The 23,212-nt window shown below is 37.2% G+C and overlaps 1 protein-coding gene and 2 pseudogenes across 2 annotated transcripts; 1 reads left to right on the plus strand and 2 right to left on the minus strand.

The window, feature by feature from the left end:
- Nucleotides 1-758: 758 nt before the first annotated feature.
- Nucleotides 759-3,640, minus strand: LOC143555287 (epoxide hydrolase 1-like; annotated as a pseudogene). The gene is made up of 3 exons (XR_013139173.1): nt 3,050-3,640; nt 1,755-2,002; nt 759-1,148 (listed from the first exon to the last, which is right to left on the minus strand). The product of XR_013139173.1 is annotated as an epoxide hydrolase 1-like (transcript).
- A 1,760-nt stretch (nt 3,641-5,400) lies between these two features.
- Nucleotides 5,401-7,696, minus strand: LOC143555280 (11S globulin seed storage protein 2-like; annotated as a pseudogene).
- Nucleotides 7,697-14,957: 7,261 nt separating this feature from the next.
- On the plus strand, nt 14,958-16,459 carry LOC143555274 (3-ketoacyl-CoA synthase 11-like). Its single transcript, XM_077044857.1, has 2 exons — nt 14,958-15,500; nt 15,647-16,459. The coding sequence occupies exons 1-2, from the start codon at nt 14,961-14,963 to the stop codon at nt 16,424-16,426; spliced, it is 1,320 nt and encodes a 439-aa protein (XP_076900972.1). The 5' UTR covers nt 14,958-14,960; the 3' UTR covers nt 16,427-16,459.
- The last annotated feature ends 6,753 nt before the right edge of the window (nt 16,460-23,212 follow it).

Genomic DNA, 23,212 nt, shown 5'->3' on the forward strand with positions numbered 1-23,212 from the left:
GGTAACGTTCGAAAACCGGTTTAACCGGTTAACCGGTTATTAAAAAACCGGTTAACCGGTTTTTTTTTATAACGGTAATAAACCGGTTATTTTAAAAACCGGTTAACCGGTTTTTTAATAACCGGTTATTAAAAAAAACCGGTTATAAAAAAAACCGGTTATAAAACCGGTTTTGGCTCCAAAACGTATAACCGATACGTAAACCGGTTACGTAAACCGGTCAAACCGGTTTTTAAAAAAACCGGTTTTTAAAAAACCGGTTTCCGGTTGAACCGGCCAAACCGGTTCCGTAACCGGTTTTTTTGAACACCTCTATACTAGACCAATAGATCTTGTGTATAAATAAAATGATGTGGGTACAACTTTTTTTATGTTATAATTCTAAATTTGGTGAAATTATCAAAATCTCCTAATTCAAAATGAACAAGTAACTCATGATAGTAACGAACTAAAAAACACATACTTTAATTTACATTATTGTACAATTAAATGGAATAATTAAATACTACTAAAAATTAGAAAAAGGTCTTGAATTCGAAATCAGAGCTATGTGGTGATACAATTGGCAATTGGGACTGAGGGTTGGGACAAACCACGCTCCTACGATATTTTGCCATATGATCCGGTTCATTGAGGTGTTTCCATCCACCCTCAAATTTCTATACAAAGTAGGGTCATAGCTATTGAATATACTCCATACAATACTATTCCATGATGAGCTATGGCAATCAAAATGTATCAAAAACTCAAATAAGTAGCCCCACAATTATTAGGAAAGAAAGACAAAATAAACGGTAAATCTAGAGAAACATAAGTCACTTATTGTTTATTTATTACCAAATGGAAGATATCCTGACACCAAACTTTATTTCATAGGCATACACATTTTTGAAAACAAAAATTAGAATTTTTGTATAAAGTTGATTATGTGCTTGTTGATCTCATCAGGCTTCTCTTGGTTGATAAAGTGGGCTACACCTTTCATCACTACAACTTCTTCCAACAATGGAACATCCTTCTTAAACTCACCACTTTTGATGTAGTCCGGGGTATCGAGCATATAATAGGCAAGGTCCAGGTCTCCAGCGACATATTTTGTTGGCACGGTAACCTTAGCACCTCTCCATGCTGAAGTATGTTCCCAGCTCCTGCCATCACGTAACCAAAACCAAATATATAATGGATCATTTCCTTTGTACATACATGCATGTTGGTGATTTTAGTGTTACCAATACATTTTTGGGTGGCCAGGGCTTACTTAAACCAAAGGGAAATAAGAATAATTACGGACATGAATTAGGAAGTGCGAAGTATACACTGTTATTTCTATTATCATTTCATACACTAGCAGGCTCAGGTGTTTAAAGCAAAAAAAGTTATTATTAATGAGAAGTAACTTGGAGTAGTGATAAGTAAGCATAAGTGGTAATTTGGTATTATAAGTAGTTGAGTTACTATTGATAGAGATTTTACTCACGGCCATCCCATATATGAAACTATCCAACTGTCGCTAGTTATAAATGCTACGACATCAACTTAAACTTCCTGATAGTGCGTCCCCTATGTATTTGATCTACTTTTAGTACATGCTTTAATAACAAAATTACTTTTATGATTTATTTGATAGAACATTCAAAGTAACATCAGAGATTAAAGTTTTGAAATACTATCAAATGATATTAATTTGTAACCGTCACGATTCAAAAAGTTAATCAGACTAAACCCCAACTTTACATATAATTTGTATTACTTACAAATGTAAAGCTCGGTAATAGTTGAGTCCACCGGTAATTCCACCTGCCTTTTCGTGTTGGCTAGCGAAGTATTCAACATCTTCTTTCGACAACCAAGGTGGTAAGGTTTCCGGAAGCGGTGAATATAGAAATCCTTCACCTTTAGGGAGATAAAGCGGCCCTGGATCTCGTAATGTCAAAAACTTTTTCATTAAAGTCTCGTAACTCATTTTGATTTTTACTAATTCACTTTCAATATCACCCGGTTTCTACAAACGTAAATACACATCGTTAATCACAATAACCAAACTTTAAAGATTGAACAACACATAATGTTAAAGAGTTTTGTCTTCTTCATCTTCTGTTATTATTATTTATTTATTTATTTTATATTTTTGGTTTATTAGTTAATTTCCTTTGTTAAGTCATTACTCTATGTATCCATGGTTGGACTATTAGGAACTTATTCACGCTTTGTAATATTTATTAGTCGTTTAGCTTTATAACTCTCATTTTCCATTATAAATTAATAATATTTTTTGTGTTAAGTTATTTTATAAAGGACCATAAAAATAAAAACGATGAGAAAGATTTCTGATTAAAAAAAACCCAAAAAAATTTAGTAAAAAAGATAAAAATTATAACTTAAAATATAAATTAAAAATGAAAAAAGTAAAATACTAAAATGTTTCCCCCCTTTCTACCTTGTTCAAAAAAAAAAAAGACCATTGCATCTTTTTATTTATTTGTTATGTTTTTTTTTTGTTTATTTTCATTATTGTGTATTTTTTCTTTAACATTGTGTTTTTTTACTCGATATTGTGTTATATTGCTAAACATTGTGTTCAATTTTGCTCGGTATTGTTTTATATTACTCAACATTGTGTTAAATTTTGCTAGACATTGTGTTATATTTTGTGATATACCGTGTCTTTTTTATTTATAATTGTGTTTTTTATTTATTCTCGTCATTGTGTATTTTTCCTCGACATTGTGTCTATTATATTGAATGAGGACGGGTGAAACATTTTAGTTTTTTTATTTTTACTATTATTTATATTTATTTTTGTAATTTTTTCATTTTTATTTATACTTTGAGTTATGATTTTTTTATTATTTTTCTTGAATATTCTTGGAGAAGTTATTTTGAAGCCACAAAATCCTTGTTACATCTATCATTTTTGTAGTTATTTGTATTTTAACCTTTACCAATCTTTCTTTATATATGTATAAATGGATACGATTTTAATTTACTCAGTAACTTATATAAAGCATTGTTCACCAAAATATTAAATGTAACGAAATGTTATTGATACCTGAAATCTGCTCACGTAGTAATCATCTCCGTACTCACGTCTTAGCAACTCGGCCAGGTCTCCATTTGGGTTCCAAGGAAAAAAGCCACACTAAGGTTAACCAAAGCTTTGATTCTGTCGGGCCGAAACATGCACAAGTTCCAAGCAATAATCGCACCCCAATCATGACCCACAACATAAACCTTTTCACCTTCGTTTGTGATGGCATCAAGTAGCCCAGTCAGGTCGCCCACCACGTGAGGAATGGTGAACTTGGTGTGGTCATTAACCGGTGCACCCGTAGTCTGACCATAGCCGCGAAGGTCTGGTGCCACGGCTCGGTAACCATGGTCTGCCAAATACACAATCTGGTGTCGCCATGAGTACCAGAGCTCTGGAAAACCATGGAGAAGCAATACTATTGGACCTTGACCCTTTTCGGCTACGTGCATGTTGAGCCCATTGACATGTATGAACATGTGCTGTATCCCCTCCATCTTGTGTTTGAGTATACCGTGATTCAGGTCAGGCATTATATGGTGGTTGAGTGAAGATAATTCTTCCACTTAAACATATATATCAATAAATAATTTGTAAGGCGATAGAATAACGCACGTTTTTTTAGGTTAGCAAATCTAGTGGTGCTCCCAGCCAGGCCATGTTATCCACTTATCCTATTATTGTTTATTACCTAACATGGCTCAAAAAGGATTCAATGACGTAACAAGTTTCAAACAACTTTAAATCACATTAAATTGAAACCCAAATTTCTATCAAGACGTACTCAACTTAGTCACGCAAATAAGCAATCAAGCATTAAACATCTTAACACTTAACTTTTGCATTTTAGTTTTCAAGTTAAATAAAAATAAAAATGCAAACGACATTAAGTCGACAAAAGTCAAATTAAAACTCAAAATCAGAACTCCAACCGTGTTGTCTGTAGACACAAAAGTAAAACCGCAGGGATCAAGAATTCTAGGGTCGACCGCTAATATTATGGGTTGGTGAATATATATTCAAATAGATGAATTCCCAAAAGTTCTGGGTTTGAGTCCAAAGAACTACAAAAAAAAAAGAAAATTCCTTCTAAAATATAGAAGAATTTTAGATTGTTCACTTGGTAAAGTGTTAGTGTTAGAATTTTAGGTTTTTAGTTTTAAGTTACTTTAATTAGGCCATGTGGTGTGGTGGGGTGGTCTATAACCAACGTAGATCATGTCATGAAGACGATACCTCGTTTTCATATATTTTCTATATGAGATAAAAAAATGTGAAGTATAGTTCCACATACCAAAAGACGTGAAAACTGCCCCATCATCGCTACTATTTTTTTATATAGAAAAGTATTACAATAAATAAAATATAATAGTAATTGAAGGTACAACAAAAAATATAATATACAATATAATAAAGATAACATCAAACAATAATAATAATAATAGATCTTGTTGTAAACTGATTGATATTTTTTTATTGGTCGCTAAGTTCTAACACAGTTCCCGCCTCAAGCTCTTCTTTGTTAAACTCACAAATGACCTGTTCTTGATCTTCTAAGATACATTCTTAAGTTTTTTATTTAGGGGTTTGGAAAAAAAAAATAAGAAAATTTTTCTTTTTCATTCTTGAGTTTTTTCATTAAAAGAAAATAAAAAGAATGAAAAGAAAAGTTAGGGTTTTTTTCTTCTAAAAGTTTCTAGCCAAATATGGCCTGATTCGGAAGGAAGATTTATAATCATGTATAATATTACTAATTTACCCTATTTTTTTTCCTATCTAACTCAATAATAAAGACATGATTGTAAAGTTACAATTTTTTTTCCTATCTTTTCCTTCCTATCTAACTCAAGAATGTAATTAACACTTTCTTTTCTATTCTTTTATTTTAACTCAAGAATATCTTTTAAATATATAATTTTTTTTCCTTTTTCTCCTATTCAATCTTATAATTTCTTTTCTTTGTATTTTAAACCAAGAATGCAGTGCTAATGTCATGCTATGTTGACTTAATCACGCTTGCCTTTTATTTTAATGCAAACTATTGATTAGTTCAATCACAATGGAAGGGACCACTAACGGTCTAACACTCATCGAAAAGTGATAGTAGGGAGAAGACAATTGTTTATTAATCATTGATGCTATTGATATTTTAGTTATTGATGAATGAATTTTTGACATTTTCTTTAATTATCTATGTTGATTAACTCTTTCGCAGTAACAGAAAATAGAATTAATCTAAATATGACATAACCTAAGTCAACTAGCTAGTTTTATTTAGAAGTTGACACAATAGAAAGTAAAGACAGGATGTGAAAGTGGAAACTAGCGACTTTATTCATGAACTTTGTACGCATTCTAAGACCTTTGTCCATTTAGTTCTTAGTTTGTGGAGAAAACAGTATGCTCTCGGTCTCCCTGTTGGTTTTCAAGTATTGAGCCAGCTTAGGCGACATCTGGTACGCGTTAGTGATCACATCAAGAGGCATGGCTCTGAACACCGATGTGGCGATGTGTACCCTGCTATTGGGCTCTTCAATGGAGATTTGTTGGTCTTGAACGCCACCCACTCGAACCCATTTTCACCGGCTTGAGCCGTTGACATGAAAAACTGTGGAACTACAACAATGTCACCCGTACTCTCTGGTCAAACACGGCTTCACCGTAATTCGACACCGTCTGGATCAGAGCATCACCACTGAGCACATACAACATGGTGTGGCTGTTTGTTGGCCACTGTGGCGACAATAATGCATTCTGTACAGCAAATACGTCATATATTAAGAAATTAAATGGGAATTAAGAAATTAACCGCATGTTAACTCGGGAGATGGTTGTTAGAAAACAGTAAAATCATTGTGAAATAAGTATAAATAAATGTATTATGCTTATATGTTCTTTTTTCTTTTAGAATTTTAGAAGAGTTAATTCTTTTTTTTTTTTTGTAACAAGGACTTTCTTGTTTATTAGGTCACCCGAACTCTCCAATTTTAGAGAGCCTTTGCCTCACTGTGGTCACATTATGTTGTCTTAATCGGACCCACACTGGCTTTAGAGTTTGATTTGGCATTCCCTGGGAAAACCATACAGCCAACTGACACTTGACAGTCGAACTCTTTGGCGTAATTAACACATGGTGGAATGAAAACCCGGGTGGGTTTCGAATTCGAACTGACAACCTTAAAAGGCCTAGCTCGAATCCTTCATTACCATAGTCCATCAAAAGTGACATACGTGAGAACTAGGGTCTCCTTTTAAGAACCCAAATCTTCTATCACTAGGCCGGAAGATTTTTGAAAGAGTTAAATGAACATTAAATTTCAAGCATTTGCTTATATATTAAATTTTTTTGAGAATAAAAACTAATAGAGCTCACTTTTAGATTAAATATGTTATAACTACTAGATTATTAATTTATTATACACACAAATTAAATTTTAATAATATCGATCCATGCATGCATGCATTTGTAAAATAAAAAGTTGGGTATATATACCGGTCAAAGGTATCCTTTCTCGGCACTAAGGTCTAGGTAAGACAGAAGTGGTAATTTGTGCTCGTTGACGGTATTGACCTTTCCGGCTTGACGAGAAAAGATGTCGGCTTCTCTTTGGTTATCCAAGTTGTAGAAGGATTTTGAAGTGCATATGTTTTGTTCGTCAAGGCCGCTTGGTAATTGTTGATCATCGAATGACATGGGTTCCTGGACTCTAACAATGAACCCTCGTTTATTGTCAGTACCACCAGACACTTGCATGGCCTTCACGGTTTCTAGATTGGAGTTGAAGGCTTCCGCCAGTAATGCTGTGTCAAAGCCGTTTAAAATATTATTACCGACGTAGTAGTCACCCTGACGCTGACCGAAAACTCCTCCGGCAAGATGAAATGTCTACCCGAAAAATCAAAATAAGTTAACTTATACCTAATTAATTTAATTAAGCTATGAAGCCAAATTGTAATAGGTGTAATACTTACCCTAGGTATCATGTCTATTTGATTTGAGGGGTTGCTGAGATCATTAATTATGATAGAAACCGAATCTTGGTTCCCGTTGTTGTAAGCCCAATGGACGGCGCCAGCGGGAATGGCGATGACGTCTCCTTGCTTAACTCGAAATTCTTTCTGATAAGAGTCGCCACCAGAATCGTACGTCTCAGCGCATCCAGGGAAGTGTATTCCCATCAGTCCTTCACCTGTTCGTGTTTTAATAAAAATATTAATCGCCTAGTAATATAATATCAGCTAAATGCAAAACGTTCTTCTAACGTAAAAAAAAAAAGGAAATAAAAAAGGACACTAGAGTTAAAAACTATAGAATTGCTCTAACTATTTGTATGTTTACTAAGTTATTTTCTTTGTACGGGATCCTAGTATTATATAGATACCTTGTTGAACAAAGACTAAAAGAGGGAAATGATGGAATGATGGAAGTTGAAGAGAGCCGGGTTGAACCGTAATCCTTGACGGGAACGCACCAATGCACTGAAACTGTTGATCCTTTACATCCCACAACTCAACAGAACCACCTTCGAAGTCATTCCGCCTAGCAGGATGGGAGGTGGTCAGTCGGTGGATGTTGCACACCTCAGGCCCACCGGAGCGAGTGGTGGCGAAGGTGGTGGTGCCAAGGAGGCAGAGGAAGAAGCCGATGAGGACACTTTTGGAAACCATGGTCAGAGATATATATATAACGCGTGCAACTAAGGGTTGGAATATGGAAGCGCCATTTATATATAGGGTTAAGATCACGGGGTGATGGGTGACGTGGTGGTGCGTGGCATGATGTATATACACTTGGCAAATGGCAAAGGAATTTTTAACTTTACACAATACACTGATTCACTTTATAATTTTATGAAAACTCAAAGAAATTATGTAGGTCCCAAACTAAGGTGGATCTAACAAATGTTTTTGGATCAACCAAACTTAGTTCTAGCGAAAATCACACTAAATCACCTTTGGTCTCGGATCTTGAGGTTATTTTCGGGTGTAGAGAGTGAGTGAGAGTGAAAGTAAGTTAGTAGATAGAGATTTTGACAAAAGGTTCCTTCTTCTCATGGTATGCTCTCTATTTATAGAGGAGCATGCATGAGAAACATGTCATATCACTTGCCCAATGGGCTTGTCATACAAAAGTGGCTTAAAAGCTCAAATACGTAAACAATCTAATACAAAAGACTAAACATACAAAAACGGGACCTAACAATCTCCCTCTAGTCTTTAGTATTGGAACCCGTCGGTGTCGTAGACCAGACATTCGTCCTCGGTCAGTGGAAGTTCAACAAGTCTTTGCACGAACTTGTTGAAGGCTTCAACTATCCGGTCGGTGTTCTGACGACCAGGATCCTCGACGGTCCCCAGTGGTGAATTGTAGAGCTTTTTCACGTCCTCCATGTGTAATCCCATTAGCTCATGCTCGTCAAACATGAATAACTCGTGTAAGTCTCTATAGTGGATGACGACCTCACCGGTCTTATTGTCGAATTCCCAACCAATAAATAACGTGACAGTCCTTTGGCGCCCTGTATCTCTACATGGTTCGTGGCTCTCTAGTAGTTGGGTCGATTTCTTTCAGGTTCTTGTACTCCCGACCCCTGTTTAGCTCAAAGTCAAGCTTGTAACCCACCTTTGACTGATGATGTAGATGTGTGGTGACCCAACCTTCCAATGAATCATCATATTCTCCTCGGCCCAGAGCTTTGCGAAGATAATTTATGTCAAGCACTGGCAACGATTTCAGCTCGTGATGAGTGAGATATATGAGATCTCCGCTGTATCTTCTGATGTCCCAACAACTATTCCCTTTGTCGTACTTTGCATACACTATTAGTGAGTCATCGTGATAGGGATAGTTGAGGCAGCGGGTACTTGCACGACTTGATATGATGTGAGTCTTCCTTTTCTTCTTCTGTGTTGTATGTGACAAGTCGGCGGTTGGGTCGATGACTGGATCACTTGCAGGAGTCTCTGAAGCTTGAACTGGTGGCGTGTCTGGATTAGGCGAGTAGTTGATGAAGAAGTCTTCGTCTACTTCCTTCTCTGCATTATGAGTCTGACTCAGTTCAATAGTCTTTCCTGCTTCAATGAAAGCATCCATCATACCTGTAACATTACCTGCAGGAAACAACTCTTTATATATATCTTCAATTCGTGAGTCGTCCTGCCTGACTTTGGTTCCCGAAGAGGCGGGATCATCATATGGTCCCTGATCCTGTGGAGGTGTTTGAGTGTTATCTCCTCATCCACCGCCGCTTCCACCTGTTGTCCCAGCACCACCATCTCCACCGTTTCCTCCATCGTTGTCATCATCTTCATCGAAGCTATCGTGGACATTTTCGTCCTCATCATCGTCTTCATCACCATCACTGTCTTCATCATCACCTTCGTCATCACCACCAGCTTGAGCCTGAGGTGGTACTTGTTGTTCAGGACCCAAGCTGGTACCAACTCCACTTCCGGCTTGAACAACCTGTTTTACAATCTTACCAACAGTTTCCTCACCTTCTGAAGCCACAACCTGAGCTCCTCGCAAGGCCACACTTGGTCCCGCGGTAGGCTGTGTTCCACCAATCCTAGAAGTCTCACATGACCTTCTCCACCTTTTCAATACAACATCAAGTCTGTCTTCAAGATCATGGAAATCATCATCTCGCATCCCCATGAGGTCAGAGGCAGCTTGAAACTTGCCCACCAAATCTTCATTCGTCTTTATTTGTAGTGTATTTAAGCGCTCTTGAGATGCAACCTTCACTTTAATGGCCTCAATGTCGGTACGGAACTGATTGTTTTCTGAAATGAGTTTACCGAGCGAGGCAGAGGAGGCTAGTTGACCTTCAAGCATGGAAACTCTGGAGTTCGTCGCCTCCTTCTCAACATCCCACTTGGTTGTAGCATCTTCAATATTCTTAAACAAACTAGCTTCAAAGGCAGTGGCAGCAGGTAAGTTCCTTTCCAATGTCTGCACCCGATCACCAAGCTTCGAGTGGTCTGCCCTCAGATCTGTATTCTTCAAAGATTCTTCGTTGAGAAGCTTTTGTTGATTTTGAATGAGAGTCTGGAGTTGATTGATCAGGAGGTGTTGGCTTTCAATTAGAGCATCATTCAGCTCCTTTTGTTCCTCCAAGACTTGAACTCGTGACACTAACTTTGCATGAGTAACCGCATCCTCACGCTCCTTCTTCTTTTGAGTTTTAATGTATTCCAGTAGCACCAGCTCACGCTAAGCCCTTTTAGCGTTCGATTCCTCCAGTGCGATGATCCTATCAAGGATAGGATCAGCGTAGACCGAAGGTGTCGAAGACTTTCCTTTTGTGATGGGCTTGGGTGAAAGGATAGTGGATGGAGTAGTAACGGACATGATGGGTGGGGAGGTTGTTTGTAAAGGTAGGGTAATGGATTGGGTTGGTATATGTGAGGTTGTGGAGGTGGGTGGTGTTGAGATGAGTGGTTTTGAGAGAAGAGGTGTGTGTGGTATGGGTTCTAAGTTTGAGGGTGTTGGTTGTTTTGGTGGTGAGGTGATAAATGTTTCTGTCCATAGGCTGGTTGATTGGATGGGTGAGCTAAAGATGGAATATGTGAATATTGAGGTGGTTACGGTTTCAGTGGTAGGTTGAGTGGGTGGAGAGGTTATTTGAGGTTGTTGTTCGAGTTGAGAGGTGGTTTGAATTGGTTGTTCGGATGGTGTTGTTGCTTGTGGTTGTGATTGCGGTGGGGATTCAGGTAATTTTGGTAGGAAGGTTGATATGGATTGGTCCTTTGGTGAGGGTTCGGTTGAGGAGTCGGGTGAATCATGGAGCATGGTTTTGGTTTGCTTGGCTTTGGCTTTCTTTCTGGTTTTTGGTTTCTTATAGACGGGAATTTGGATCTTGGATACATCTAGGTCCCTAAGTGTCTTGGCTAAGGTCCTAGGTGAAACTACAGGTGGGTCAGAGGGTTTACCTTTAGAGGAAACCTTGACAACGAGCTTGGGAGGCTTCTTGGAGTCTCCAAGTCTCCGTATACGCTTCAAGGGTGGCTGTTCCTCCTCCTCATCTTCTTCAACTGCCTTGCCTTTGCCAGAAGAACCACCAACAGAAGGCTTGTCGGCTGCCTTCCTTTTCAGATCATGCTTGGCTTTTGTGCGGTTTTAAGGTGCCTCCTCAGATGAGTCACTTTGTTCTGCTTCAACTTCTGGTTCAGATGGAACCAGCTCACCACTCTCAACATCAGCCTCGTCCCCAACAGGCTCTGTCTCTTCAAATAATTCAAACTTAGGACCCGGTCTTGGTCTTTCATATTGATGACCTTTGCCCTTCGTGCTCAACAATACACCAAAAATCGACAGCTCTGATACCATCTGTAGGTCGCAAACAAGGGTGGATCTAACAACTGTTCTTGGATCAACCAAACTTAGTGCTAACGGAAATCACACTAAGTCATCTTTGGTCTTGGATCTTGAGGTTATTTTTGGGTGTAGAGAGTGAGTGTGAGTGAGAGTAAGTTAGTAGATAGAGATTTTGGCAAAAGGTTCTTTCTTCTCATGACATGCTCTCTATTAATAGAGAAGCATGTATGAGAAACATGTCATATCACTTGCCCAATGGGCTTGTTTACAAATGGCCTTGGGCCCAATACATACAAAAGTGGCTTAAAAGCCCAAATACATAAACAATCCAATACAAAATACTAAACATATAAAAACGGGACCTAACAAATTAAACACACATACTCTCACATGATGCAGAAGTGGGTACCGCAAGAGGATTCCAGAAATTAATACCAAAACCAAAAATATTCACAACTCTTTCAAACTCCGGAAGATGTACGTTGGCTATTTTTTTTAGTGCCTACATGCAACAATAGATATGAAGGTTGCCAATTTGTAATTTGAGTGAAGGATTGTGTAGGTATTTTACAATTTGTGTAGGTGTATGGGAGGTTTATTTTAATTGTATAATGATCAGTTTATTATAGTTTGCTATAATATGTGTTGGTCAGCTTAGGTATGCAAATTGTAAAATGATCAGTTTATTATAGTTTGCTATAATATGCGTTGGTCAGCTTAGGATATTACATACCGTTATAACCTATGTAGGATTGCAAAAACTATTTTAAGACCATGGGGTGTGGACGTGTGGCTTCACATTTCACTTGGGTAGAATTCGTCACATTATATCGTTAGTAATCTTTATATTCAGGGATGTGATTTCACTTTCGACACGAGTTTCCACTGCTATGTCATTTTTATTTTATTACTAATTAAATAAAACTTTTGTGTTTTTTACGGTTTATAAAAAAAATTAGTAATGTAACTTAACTAAACATTTTTGCACTACATTAAAACAAGACTTAATTACAGTTTTGATTCATGTAGTGTAACCTAAAACGTAAGATTAAACCATGTGATGGATTTTTCGCAGGTATGACCCCTATGGTGGCATTTTTTGCGATTGGATTTTCCGTTTGTTTAGCCGTTAAAACGAATGGCAACATATGTATGGAAAATTCTTTGATGCTTAAATGAATTCCTTGCACCCAAACTGAAAACAAGTACCTTAAAGACCTTGAAAGCAGTTTCTGTTATGGTGAGATACTGGTATTACACAGTAAATGTATTTTGTTTTATGATCGTAATAATGAGCACATTTTGATACAAGATTGTAAGCCAACTCGTGCTTCCAAGTTTACTAGAGAAAATGACAGGGATAAATATTTTAGGAGCTTGACCGTTTTATCATCATCAGCCATGAGGAGATTGTAAAAAGTTAGATGGGCTGATAACATCAAATGTATTCTAAGCATTAAAGGTTTCGTCTAAAGTGGTTTTGGAGAAACATTGAAGATCTTGCTTAAGGTAGGTTCGGCCCAAGGTATCAGGCCAAAGTAGTAGACGCTCGTCTAGCCTCATTCGCGCGAGTGTGCCAACGTTTGTTGTGTATAGCATTACTATAAATAGATTAGCTTTCTAGTATTCCAGATCTTCTCTCTAGGTTTTCACTACGTTCATTAGACGGGGCCTTAATGCCTTCACAATTAAGTCATAAGTGTGCATGCATCACGGGCTTGTTCCTTCGGTTCTCCAATTTCCCTAGCTAGCTAGGTGTGTTCTAAAACATCCGATTATGAAATTCTGAACACAAAATTTTGATCCCCAAATATATGAAAATTAGGATATTCGAATTTTCGGATTTGGATTCAATTAGGACTTCAAAATTACTTCAGACAATTCGGATACCCGATGCATTATTTTATAAAATATTTACTATAGTTTTTATTTATTTAATAAATCCATTCTTCATTTTTTGAAGATATCCGACTTATTAAGAGAATCATCAGTGAATCCACCTCATCTTCGTGGAACTCTAATCGGCTAATCCCGTAATCCGGTAACTCATCACAATCAGTTTAATTTTTTTCGGTGTACGTATATCTATTTCATAATTTGAATCGGTTAAAACTTCGAATAACGAAAGTTTCAGATCTTGATTAACACAATAAAATGAAGTATCAGAAAATTTTGGATATCCGAATTTTAGATATTTGAATTTGAGAATTTCCGAATTTAAACACTCACATCCCTAGCCCAAACTTTACACTATGTTCATTTAAAATAATTCTTTTACGATGAGTACTGGAAATTTTGGATATCCGGAATTTAGATTTCTGGATTTGAGAAAATTCTTTTACACTATGTTCATTTAAATATTATAATTATTTTTATTTGAAATAGTTAAGTTAATTTAGTTTTTTTAATGTAAAAGGGCTTGAAATATGGATTAAGATGAAAGATAAAAAATTTCTATGGTTGAAAATGGTTAGGGATGAAATAATGCGCGTGACCTTGAAGAAGAGAGTGAGAAAGATGGCTAGGGGTGGGATGGACACTCCCACTACCCTTAACTAGGCAATAGAACACAACACACTTTAGAATGTAGGCATTACAAATATATAAAGAAACACATGCACGTTCTACACGTTTTAGAAGGTAGGCAATAGAACACAACACGTACTAATTAATGTTTTGGCCATCAATTCTACATAAGTACAGTACTATAACTATAAATGAAATGTTACTACCACTACCTTTTAACAATAAAATAGCATAATAACTTTAAACTATCACTTTCTTGTCTAGTCTATATATATATATATATAGAGTGATAAAAAAGTATATGGAACTCCAATATCGTGTCACCTAAAACAGACTTTAAATTAAAATTTTTGTTTTTTTTTATAGTATTGGTTATTATGGAATGACTCCTCTAAATAAGTGACTTTTAATTTTTATCTTTTATATATGGGATATTATGGAATCGCCTTAGCTTTAGTCTTTGATACTAACCTTTATCTAAAATATCAAATATACTAACCTTTATCTAAATTATCAAATAAGTATTGACATGTGTGCGAGATTAAATAAGTAACTTCTACCTACTGCTTTAATTAAAATACAAATATAATATAAGATAAAAAAGAATATTAAATAACCCTTGGCCCATCTTAATGTAAAAACAGTGACCGAGTTAGCGATTTGAATGGAAATAACAAGACTTGTAAAACCTAAATATTCCGGATGCAAAAATAATATAAAAATATTTTGGATAAAAAAAATGATAAATTTAACCAAACCTCGGGAACAATGTTAGTAGATTACTCAAATAAAATTTAAAGAAGGATGGGTGATTGAAGAGAGAGGCTAACATGAGTCCTAATACAAAGAAAGATTTAGTTGCATGAACCCGGCCATAGATTAAAATATATATGATAGCATGAAAAACAACTATTCCAATTTTACAAGAAAATGATACAAGGATTTTCTGTTATTAAAAGAAAATGTAAATATTAATTATAGTACGCAAGGTTGGCAAGGCCAGTGACTAATAAGCATATCCATATATAAATTAAAGCTCACTGCATCTTTGAGAACTGAAAGGCAATTGGCTAATGAAAATTCACCATGTTCATCAACCTACTATTATTTTTCGTCGCCCTGTGCCTTTTATTATGCTTTGTGATGACCCAAAAAACTTCCCCAAAACAAATTTATTTAGTTGATTTTTCGTGCTACAAGCCACCAACCTCTCAGAAGGCCTCAAAGGAGGTTGTTATGAAGCAAGCAAGGCAGTGCGGAGAGTTCTCAAAAGAACAGCTCGATTTCATGAAGAAGATCCTAGAAAGATCTGGGCTTGGTGAGTCCACTTATTTGGCGGAGATCTTTTTTGGCCAGAAATATGAGCCATCAATGAAAGCCGCAAGAAGGGAAGTTGAGATGAGCATCTTTGGGGCTGTGGACATGCTTGTAGCAAAAACGGGTGTAAAAGGCAAAGAGATTGGGATACTAATCGTGAATTGTTGTATTTATAACACAGAGCCATCTCTTTGTAGCATGGTTGTTAACAGGTATAAGTTTAGAGAAGACGTCATCACCTACAATCTTTCTGGGATGGGATGTAGTGCTGGACTCATGGCAATAGGACTTGCTAAACACCTCCTTCAGGTATTTTCACTACAAGTCGACTAAATTGCTTTTTGCGGCCGGTTTGAGTCCCTCCCGTCCAAACGTTAACACACCAGTTTACTCTTATTAGTTTAACAAACCGCAGTCAAAAGACATCGAATTATTTAACTTAACTTAATTGTCAGGTGCACCACAACTCCTACGCGTTGATTGTAAGTACCGAAAGCATTACAGAACACGTGTACCTCGGAAAAGACCGTTCCAAGTTCCTAATCAACTGCCTGTTCCGGGTTGGAGGCGCCGCCATCCTCCTCTCCAACCGCCCCTCTCATCACAACACTTGCAAATATCAACTCATACACGCAGTGCACACCAACACATCCGCTTCAGATCGCTCCTACAACTGCATCCATCGGGAAGAAGACAGTGCGGGAATAGTCGGCATTAGCATCAACAAAGACCTTCTTGCCGCTGCCATAGCCACCATCCGACCCAATCTAACCGCCATAGGCCGCCTCATCCTTCCGATAAAACAGAAGGCCGCGTACATGATCATGAACTACATTGTTAGAAAGCCCTACATACCTAATTACAGCAAGGCGGTGGAACACTTCATCCCTCACGTGGGCGGAAAGCCGGTGTTGGACGAGCTACAGAAGGCCCTAGGGTTCTCGGAAGAGAACATGGAGGCTTCCAGAATGACATTGTACAGATATGGAAACACCTCCAGTAGCTCGATATGGTATGGGCTGGCTTACGTGGAGGCAAAAGGTCGGGTGAAGAAAGGAAACCGGGTTTGGCAGATTGCATTCGGATCGGGTTTCAAGTGTAATAGTATCATCTGGCGTGCTATGAAGAGCGTTGATTATGATGACACTAATCCTTGGGCAGACGAGATCGGTGGGTTTCCGGTGAATTTGGCGGACTGTGAACCATTTCCTGTATATTTTGAACCTTCCAAGTAAAGAATGTCATTCCTAATTACCGTTCAGAAAATAAATCTGTTTTAGAATCCAAGTGTGATCTATCACTCCCTACCTAAATTTTACAAGGACATAAATTTTAGTATTGGTTGGTCTGAACAAAAAAATGAGAGTGAAATTAAGTACCTATCAAATATAAAAGAGACTTTATGATGCTTTCCATTTAAATGCATGCATACCTAAAATGCAGTTTAGAATTATTTTTTTTAACCAAAATTAAGTGCTGCTTTTGTTATACTAGTTTTAGTGTCACATTGTAGTGTTTTAGGAGTGGTTTAACAATGTACTATAGGGATCGTAATAACAATCAGTAATACACACAACCAGTACATATATACATCAAAATCAATCAATCAATACACACCAAAATCAGTATATAATTAATAGCAAAATTAGTGATAATAGCAAAATCAATATATAACAAAAATTTGCGCCTAATTAAAAAAATCAGTACATCAAAGTCGGGGTCTAAATTGCAAATCAATCGGGTGACCAAGTTCAACCTCAATCTCCCAAAAGCTTTTAAACCATCTTTAGTGCAATGTTGTGTGCCCGTCAATTTGTGTAATCTCAAGAACCAAATTTGTAACACCCTGAAATTTTTAAGCTAAATTTTGTCAACTTTAGAAATTGAAAGGCCAAATGATGAATAAGAAAAAGTTATAGTTCAGTGTCTAAATTGCAAATAAGCAAAATTAGGGATGACAGCGGGCTGGGTTCGGGCCGGGCATTGGTAATCCCATGCCCATACCCGTTTGTAAAACCGTGTCCCATACCCAGCCCATTACCATCGGGTATTTTTCGGGTAATTACTCGTCAGGTACCGGGCATACTCACGGGTATCGGGTATACCCGTTGGGACTTTCAAGTATATTTTTTAATCATTATAATTATTTTATACCTTTCTTTCATGCAAAAATTATTACAAATTCAAATACAATGCACTCCGTATATAGAAGTGTGACAATAAATGTTGGGTCATATTTTATTTATTTATAGTCTTTTATATTGTTTACATTTGTATGTATATCGTTTTTGTATTACCTCATGTATTTGGGCCGTAGGCCATTTGTATTGTAAGCCCACTTGGGCTCAAATGAAAATAATGGAAAATATGCATGAGACATTCATACATGAACCTTTTGACAAAATCAAATCCATCTAACTACTCTCACTCTCTCCACATCTCTCTAAAACCGAAAATAATAAACCCAAAGCAAGATCCGAGATCTAGGGTACTTAGTGTGATTTCCGCTAAGCACTAAGTAGATTGATCCAAGAATAGTTGTTAGATCCAGTCTCGGGACCTACATTTACGATGTTTTCTTGTTAAATGAAATTGAGACAGTTAACTGACCATATAATGACAAGGAGGTGCATAATATTAAAAGTAGGCCTAAGAATGATAAGTCTCCTGGTGATGTTCCAGTAGTAGATAATTTTGATAGTGGTGACTTTACCAATAATTTAGAGCGCAATAATGGTAAAGATTCTGATCAAGACAATGTAACTACTATGAATGATGCCAGTAGAGATAACAACTTGAATGTAACTACTGTGAATGATGCTGGTAGAGACAACAACTTAGGACCTGAATGATAATTCATTAAGTTCTAAGGGTAATGAGGATGATATGTCTGAACCTGTTCATCTTAGGAGATCTTCTAGAAAGACTGTTATTTCAAGGAAATTTGATGATTTTATTGTTGGTGGTAAAGTTAAGTATTGTGTAAATAGTGTTGTTCATTGCTCTAATCTTTCATCTGAGCATGTCTCTGTTGCTACTGCTCTTTTTAAAAACATAGAACCTAATACCTATAAACAAGTATCCACTGATCCTAACTGGATTATTACCATGAATCAAGAGATGGAAGCTTTTTTTAAGAAATGAAACATGGATCATGACAGAGCTTCCTAATGGTAGGAAACCAATGGGATGCAAATAGATATATAAAATCTAATGTAAGTCTAATGGTACTATAGAGAGATACAAATTACCGATTGCAAAAAAGATTTAGTCAAAAGGGTGGGTTTTGATGACACTTTTTCACTAGTAGTTAAAAAGGTCACTGTTAGGACTGTGCTTGCCATAACTGTAAAAAATAAACGGTTATTAACTCATTATCTCAACTTGATGTTAATCATGATTTTTTATATGGTTCATTAAATGAAGAAGTGTTTATGATACATCTTGAGGGTCATCATGATCCTATAAGTAATAAGGTGTGCAAATTGGTTAAGTCTTTATATGGACTTAAACAGACACCTAGGATGTGGAATGCCATGTTAACTGGTAATTTAGTTGAAAATGGGTTTAAACAAAGTAAGAGTGATTATCATTGTTTGTTAAAAGTAATAGTATATAACAGTTATGTTGGTGTATGTAGATTATATTGTTCTAACAGGGAACAATGATCTTGAAATTCAAAATACCAAGAATTGGTTATGTTTCAAGTTTAAAATTGAAGATATTAGAAAACTAACATATTTCTTGGGTATTGAAGTCTTTTATAGGTCAAAGGTATTGTCTTGCCCCAAAGAAAATATTGTTTAGACTTACTTAGGTACTTAAAGAAAAGGCTTGCTAGTAGTGATTTTGAACTTAAGGCTTATTCAGATGCTGATGCTGACTGGGGGAAGTGTCTTGCTACTACAAGGCGGATTACTGGCTTTTGTGTTTTTCTAGGTGACTCTCTAGTCTCATGGAAAAGTAAGAAACAAGCTACGGTTTCTAGGTCTTCTGAAGAAGTAGAACATAGGGTTCTTGCTGCCACTTGTTGTGAGATTGTATGGTTGGTGAAGTTGTTAAAAGAGTTAGAAGTTAATATATAAACTTACTAGTTAAGTTAGTTGGGCTGTGATATTACAGCTGTAATCTTGATTTCTTTTAATCTTATTGTTCATGGCATATCAAAACATTTTGAGATTGATATACATACAATTAGAGATAAAGTGGTAGAAGGGTGGATTAAGGTGCTAGAAACAGATTCATCTAAGCATCCTGCTGATTTGTTTACCAAGGTTCGGAGTGTTACTTAGCATGATGTTTTATGTGAAAAGTTAAACCTGATTGATCCTTGTGCAAGCTGAATTGAGAGGGGTAGTTGAAAGCATTAATGAATGGTTCAGTTTCAACTTGCAGTAACATAACAAGGTTAGTTGGTTTCCTCTTTATTAGGAATATAATGTTAGTTACTAATGAGTTTATCTTTTATCTTCATGTTTGCTATTCTTGGAGGGAGCAAGTGGTTATATTTTCATTTGGGAAGGGCCTTGTAGTAACTTGGAGGGATTAGGAGCGGCAACATCACTAAAGTACAAGCGCTGGAAGAATGGTGTTATAAGTAGCCGACTTTCCAGAATTTTTTATCATCGAAAGTCGATTTTTTTTTTTTGGTGTGATTGATTTTTTGTATATTATCATCAAGATCTATAGTTTGTTATTGGATCTTCTGGCAACAAATTGTTGCAGGTAATGTTATGTTCAAGTTCTTGACATGTAATTACGTTAAGAGATTCTAAGTTTTATTTACTAGAACAGCTAGACTTAGACCGGCCATTGTCAGCTTCAAAGGGGCTACATAGGGGCGATTTGGGGGAGTGAACACCGGGGGGGGGGGGGGCTACATCACGATGGAGGGACAATGTGTGGGAGGCTGTGGTGGGCCATCCATTTCAACGGTTGTTCAATTTTAAAAGAAAAATAATTTAATTTAATTAATCTATTTAAACCCACAAAATCCATCTTCCTCCTCACACAATTTCTCATCCAAACACATACATTTTCTTTCAAAAATTCTCAACCTCTCACAAAAATGAAACCCAATACAAATCCTGAACCCGATCCCAAACCTGAATCCATGGGATCCAGGTTTGCTTGCAAACAACGACGACCCTACTAACCCTTTTTTGCCAACTAACAAGGTTATCAACCCACAATGCCAACCTGCAAACGCAACAAACGTTCTCCGATATGTTACTATGACTGGGAATGCCATAAATGTCTATGGTAATGCCATTTATGTCTTCACAATTACCCAAACCACAAGTGCCCGAAACCCAAGTAGCTCTTACCGCAAAAAAAATGAAGTCATAAAAAAACCTCAAGATGAAACAAGAAAAACTAAAATTGATCGAAAGAAGTGGGAACCAGAAGAGTAGGTTGCGTTGGTACGTGAGTGAATTGGGTCGTCCGAAGACTCGATTGAAGGTAACGCTAAAGCTTCCTCTAAGTTTTGGGCGACTATTCATGAAAAGTTCAATGAAATAATGGGTCGAGGTAAATACTGCAACGGTGAAGTGGTGTACAGCAAATGGAACACAATGAGAACAAAAGTAACCAACTTTTCCAACTTGTACAACTGATGTGAAACAAGCAGCAGAAGAAGCGGCAGGAGCAATGCCAACGTTATGAAGTTCGCCTTAAAACAATACCAAGCCGAAAATAATATTGATTTTAATATATTGGATGCTTGGAGGATATGCATAAGCTCACCAAAGTGGGTGCCCATCCCGCCACCTTTTTCACGACCATCTAAACGGTCAAATACAACGTCTACCTCAGTCGATCAATCGTCGTCTCAAGCCACGTCGGATGCTCTTTGTCAATTTAACTTAAAAATGAAGATCCCGATTTTCTTTTTGATGAACCGGTTAAGTTAGAACACCCGGTTGAAAGATATTAAGCCAAGGCGGAGGCAAGAGGTGCAGGCTCTTCGTCTAAAAGGACTTCCTTAATGAGTTTCGAAGTGAGCTCTCGGTTTGACTACTTGGAGCTTAAACTTTCTGAGATTGTCAATGTTAAAAACGAAACAAAGGATGAAAATAAAAGGATGCACGAAGAGAGGAAAAATGCACACGGAATATATAACGATGCACGATGAGAGAGAAAATGCAGTTGGAACGAGAACGAGAATATGATATGAAGTTCCTTGTGAAGGATCTATCTCATCTACAACCGAATGTGCGGGCTATTTTGGAGAAGAAAATGGAAAGAATCCTAGCTAAATATGCGAACGAGGACGAAGAGAAGGCCGAGGATGAAGAGGAGGTCGAGGACATGAACGACGACGAGTATTAGTTTTATTTTAGTTAACAAAGACGAAATCAACTACTCACCACGTCCTGACACACCTATTCAAGAAGTCAGAGATCTGGGTCCCGAATCTGAACCAGTTATCGCCCTTGCAGCATGCACGTCACAACTGCCGAAGCCAATGAAGAGAAAGTGGCACTGTGTGTACAGTCGTGGGAGTGTCTACTGTAAACCCTTACCATGATGACTCGCTTATCGTATACGCCACATTTCATAAAGATAGCAAGTCATGGGCGATACGAAGGGTAAATGTGTGGGAGGCTGTGGTGGGCCATCCATTTCAACGGTTGTTCAATTTTAAAAGAAAAATAATTTAATTTAATTAATCTATTTAAACCCACAAAATCCATCTTCCTCCTCACACAATTTCTCATCCAAACACATACATTTTCTTTCAAAAAATCTCAACCTCTCACAAAAATGAAACCCAATACAAATCCTGAACCCGATCCCAAACCTGAATCCATGGGATCCAGGTTTGCTTGCAAACAACGACGACCCTACTAACCCTTTTTTTGCCAACTAACAAGGTTATCAACCCACAATGCCAACCTGCAAACGCAACAAACGTTCTCCGATATGTTACTATGACTGGGAATGCCATAAATGTCTATGGTAATGCCATTTATGTCTTCACAATTACCCAAACCACAAGTGCCCGAAACCCAAGTAGCTCTTACCGCAAAAAAATGAAGTCATAAAAAAACCTCAAGATGAAACAAGAAAAACTAAAATTGATCGAAAGAAGTGGGAACCAGAAGAGTAGGTTGCGTTGGTACGTGAGTGAATTGGGTCGTCCGAAGACTCGATTGAAGGTAACGCTAAAGCTTCCTCTAAGTTTTGGGCGACTATTCATGAAAAGTTCAATGAAATAATGGGTCGAGGTAAATACTGCAACGGTGAAGTGGTGTACAGCAAATGGAACACAATGAGAACAAAAGTAACCAACTTTTCCAACTTGTACAACTGATGTGAAACAAGCAGCAGAAGAAGCGGCAGGAGCAATGCCAACATTATGAAGTTCGCCTTAAAACAATACCAAGCCGAAAATAATATCGATTTTAATATATTGGATGCTTGGAGGATATGCATAAGCTCACCAAAGTGGGTGCCCATCCCGCCACCTTTTTCACGACCATCTAAACGGTCAAATACAACGTCTACCTCAGTCGATCAATCGTCGTCTCAAGCCACGTCGGATGCTCTTTGTCAATTTAACTTAAAAAATGAAGATCCCGATTTTCTTTTTGATGAACCGGTTAAGTTAGAACACCCGGTTGAAAGATATTAAGCCAAGGCAGAGGCGAGAGGTGCAGGCTCTTCGTCTAAAAGGACTTCCTTAATGAGTTTCGAAGTGAGCTCTCGGTTTGACTACTTGGAGCTTAAACTTTCTGAGATTGTCAATGTTAAAAACGAAACAAAGGATGAAAATAAAAGGATGCACGAAGAGAGGAAAAATGCACACGGAATATATAACGATGCACGATGAGAGAGAAAATGCAGTTGGAACGAGAACGAGAATATGATATGAAGTTCCTTGTGAAGGATCTATCTCATCTACAACCGAATGTGCGGGCTATTTTGGAGAAGAAAAAGGAAAGAATCCTAGCTAAATATGCGAACGAGGACGAAGAGAAGGCCGAGGATGAAGAGTAGGTCGAGGACGTGAACGA

Source organism: Bidens hawaiensis, unplaced genomic scaffold (assembly GCF_021521415.1).
Source record: "Bidens hawaiensis isolate Kalapana, Puna unplaced genomic scaffold, B.hawaiensis_p1.1 tig00018033_1, whole genome shotgun sequence".
NCBI lineage: Eukaryota > Viridiplantae > Streptophyta > Magnoliopsida > Asterales > Asteraceae > Bidens > Bidens hawaiensis.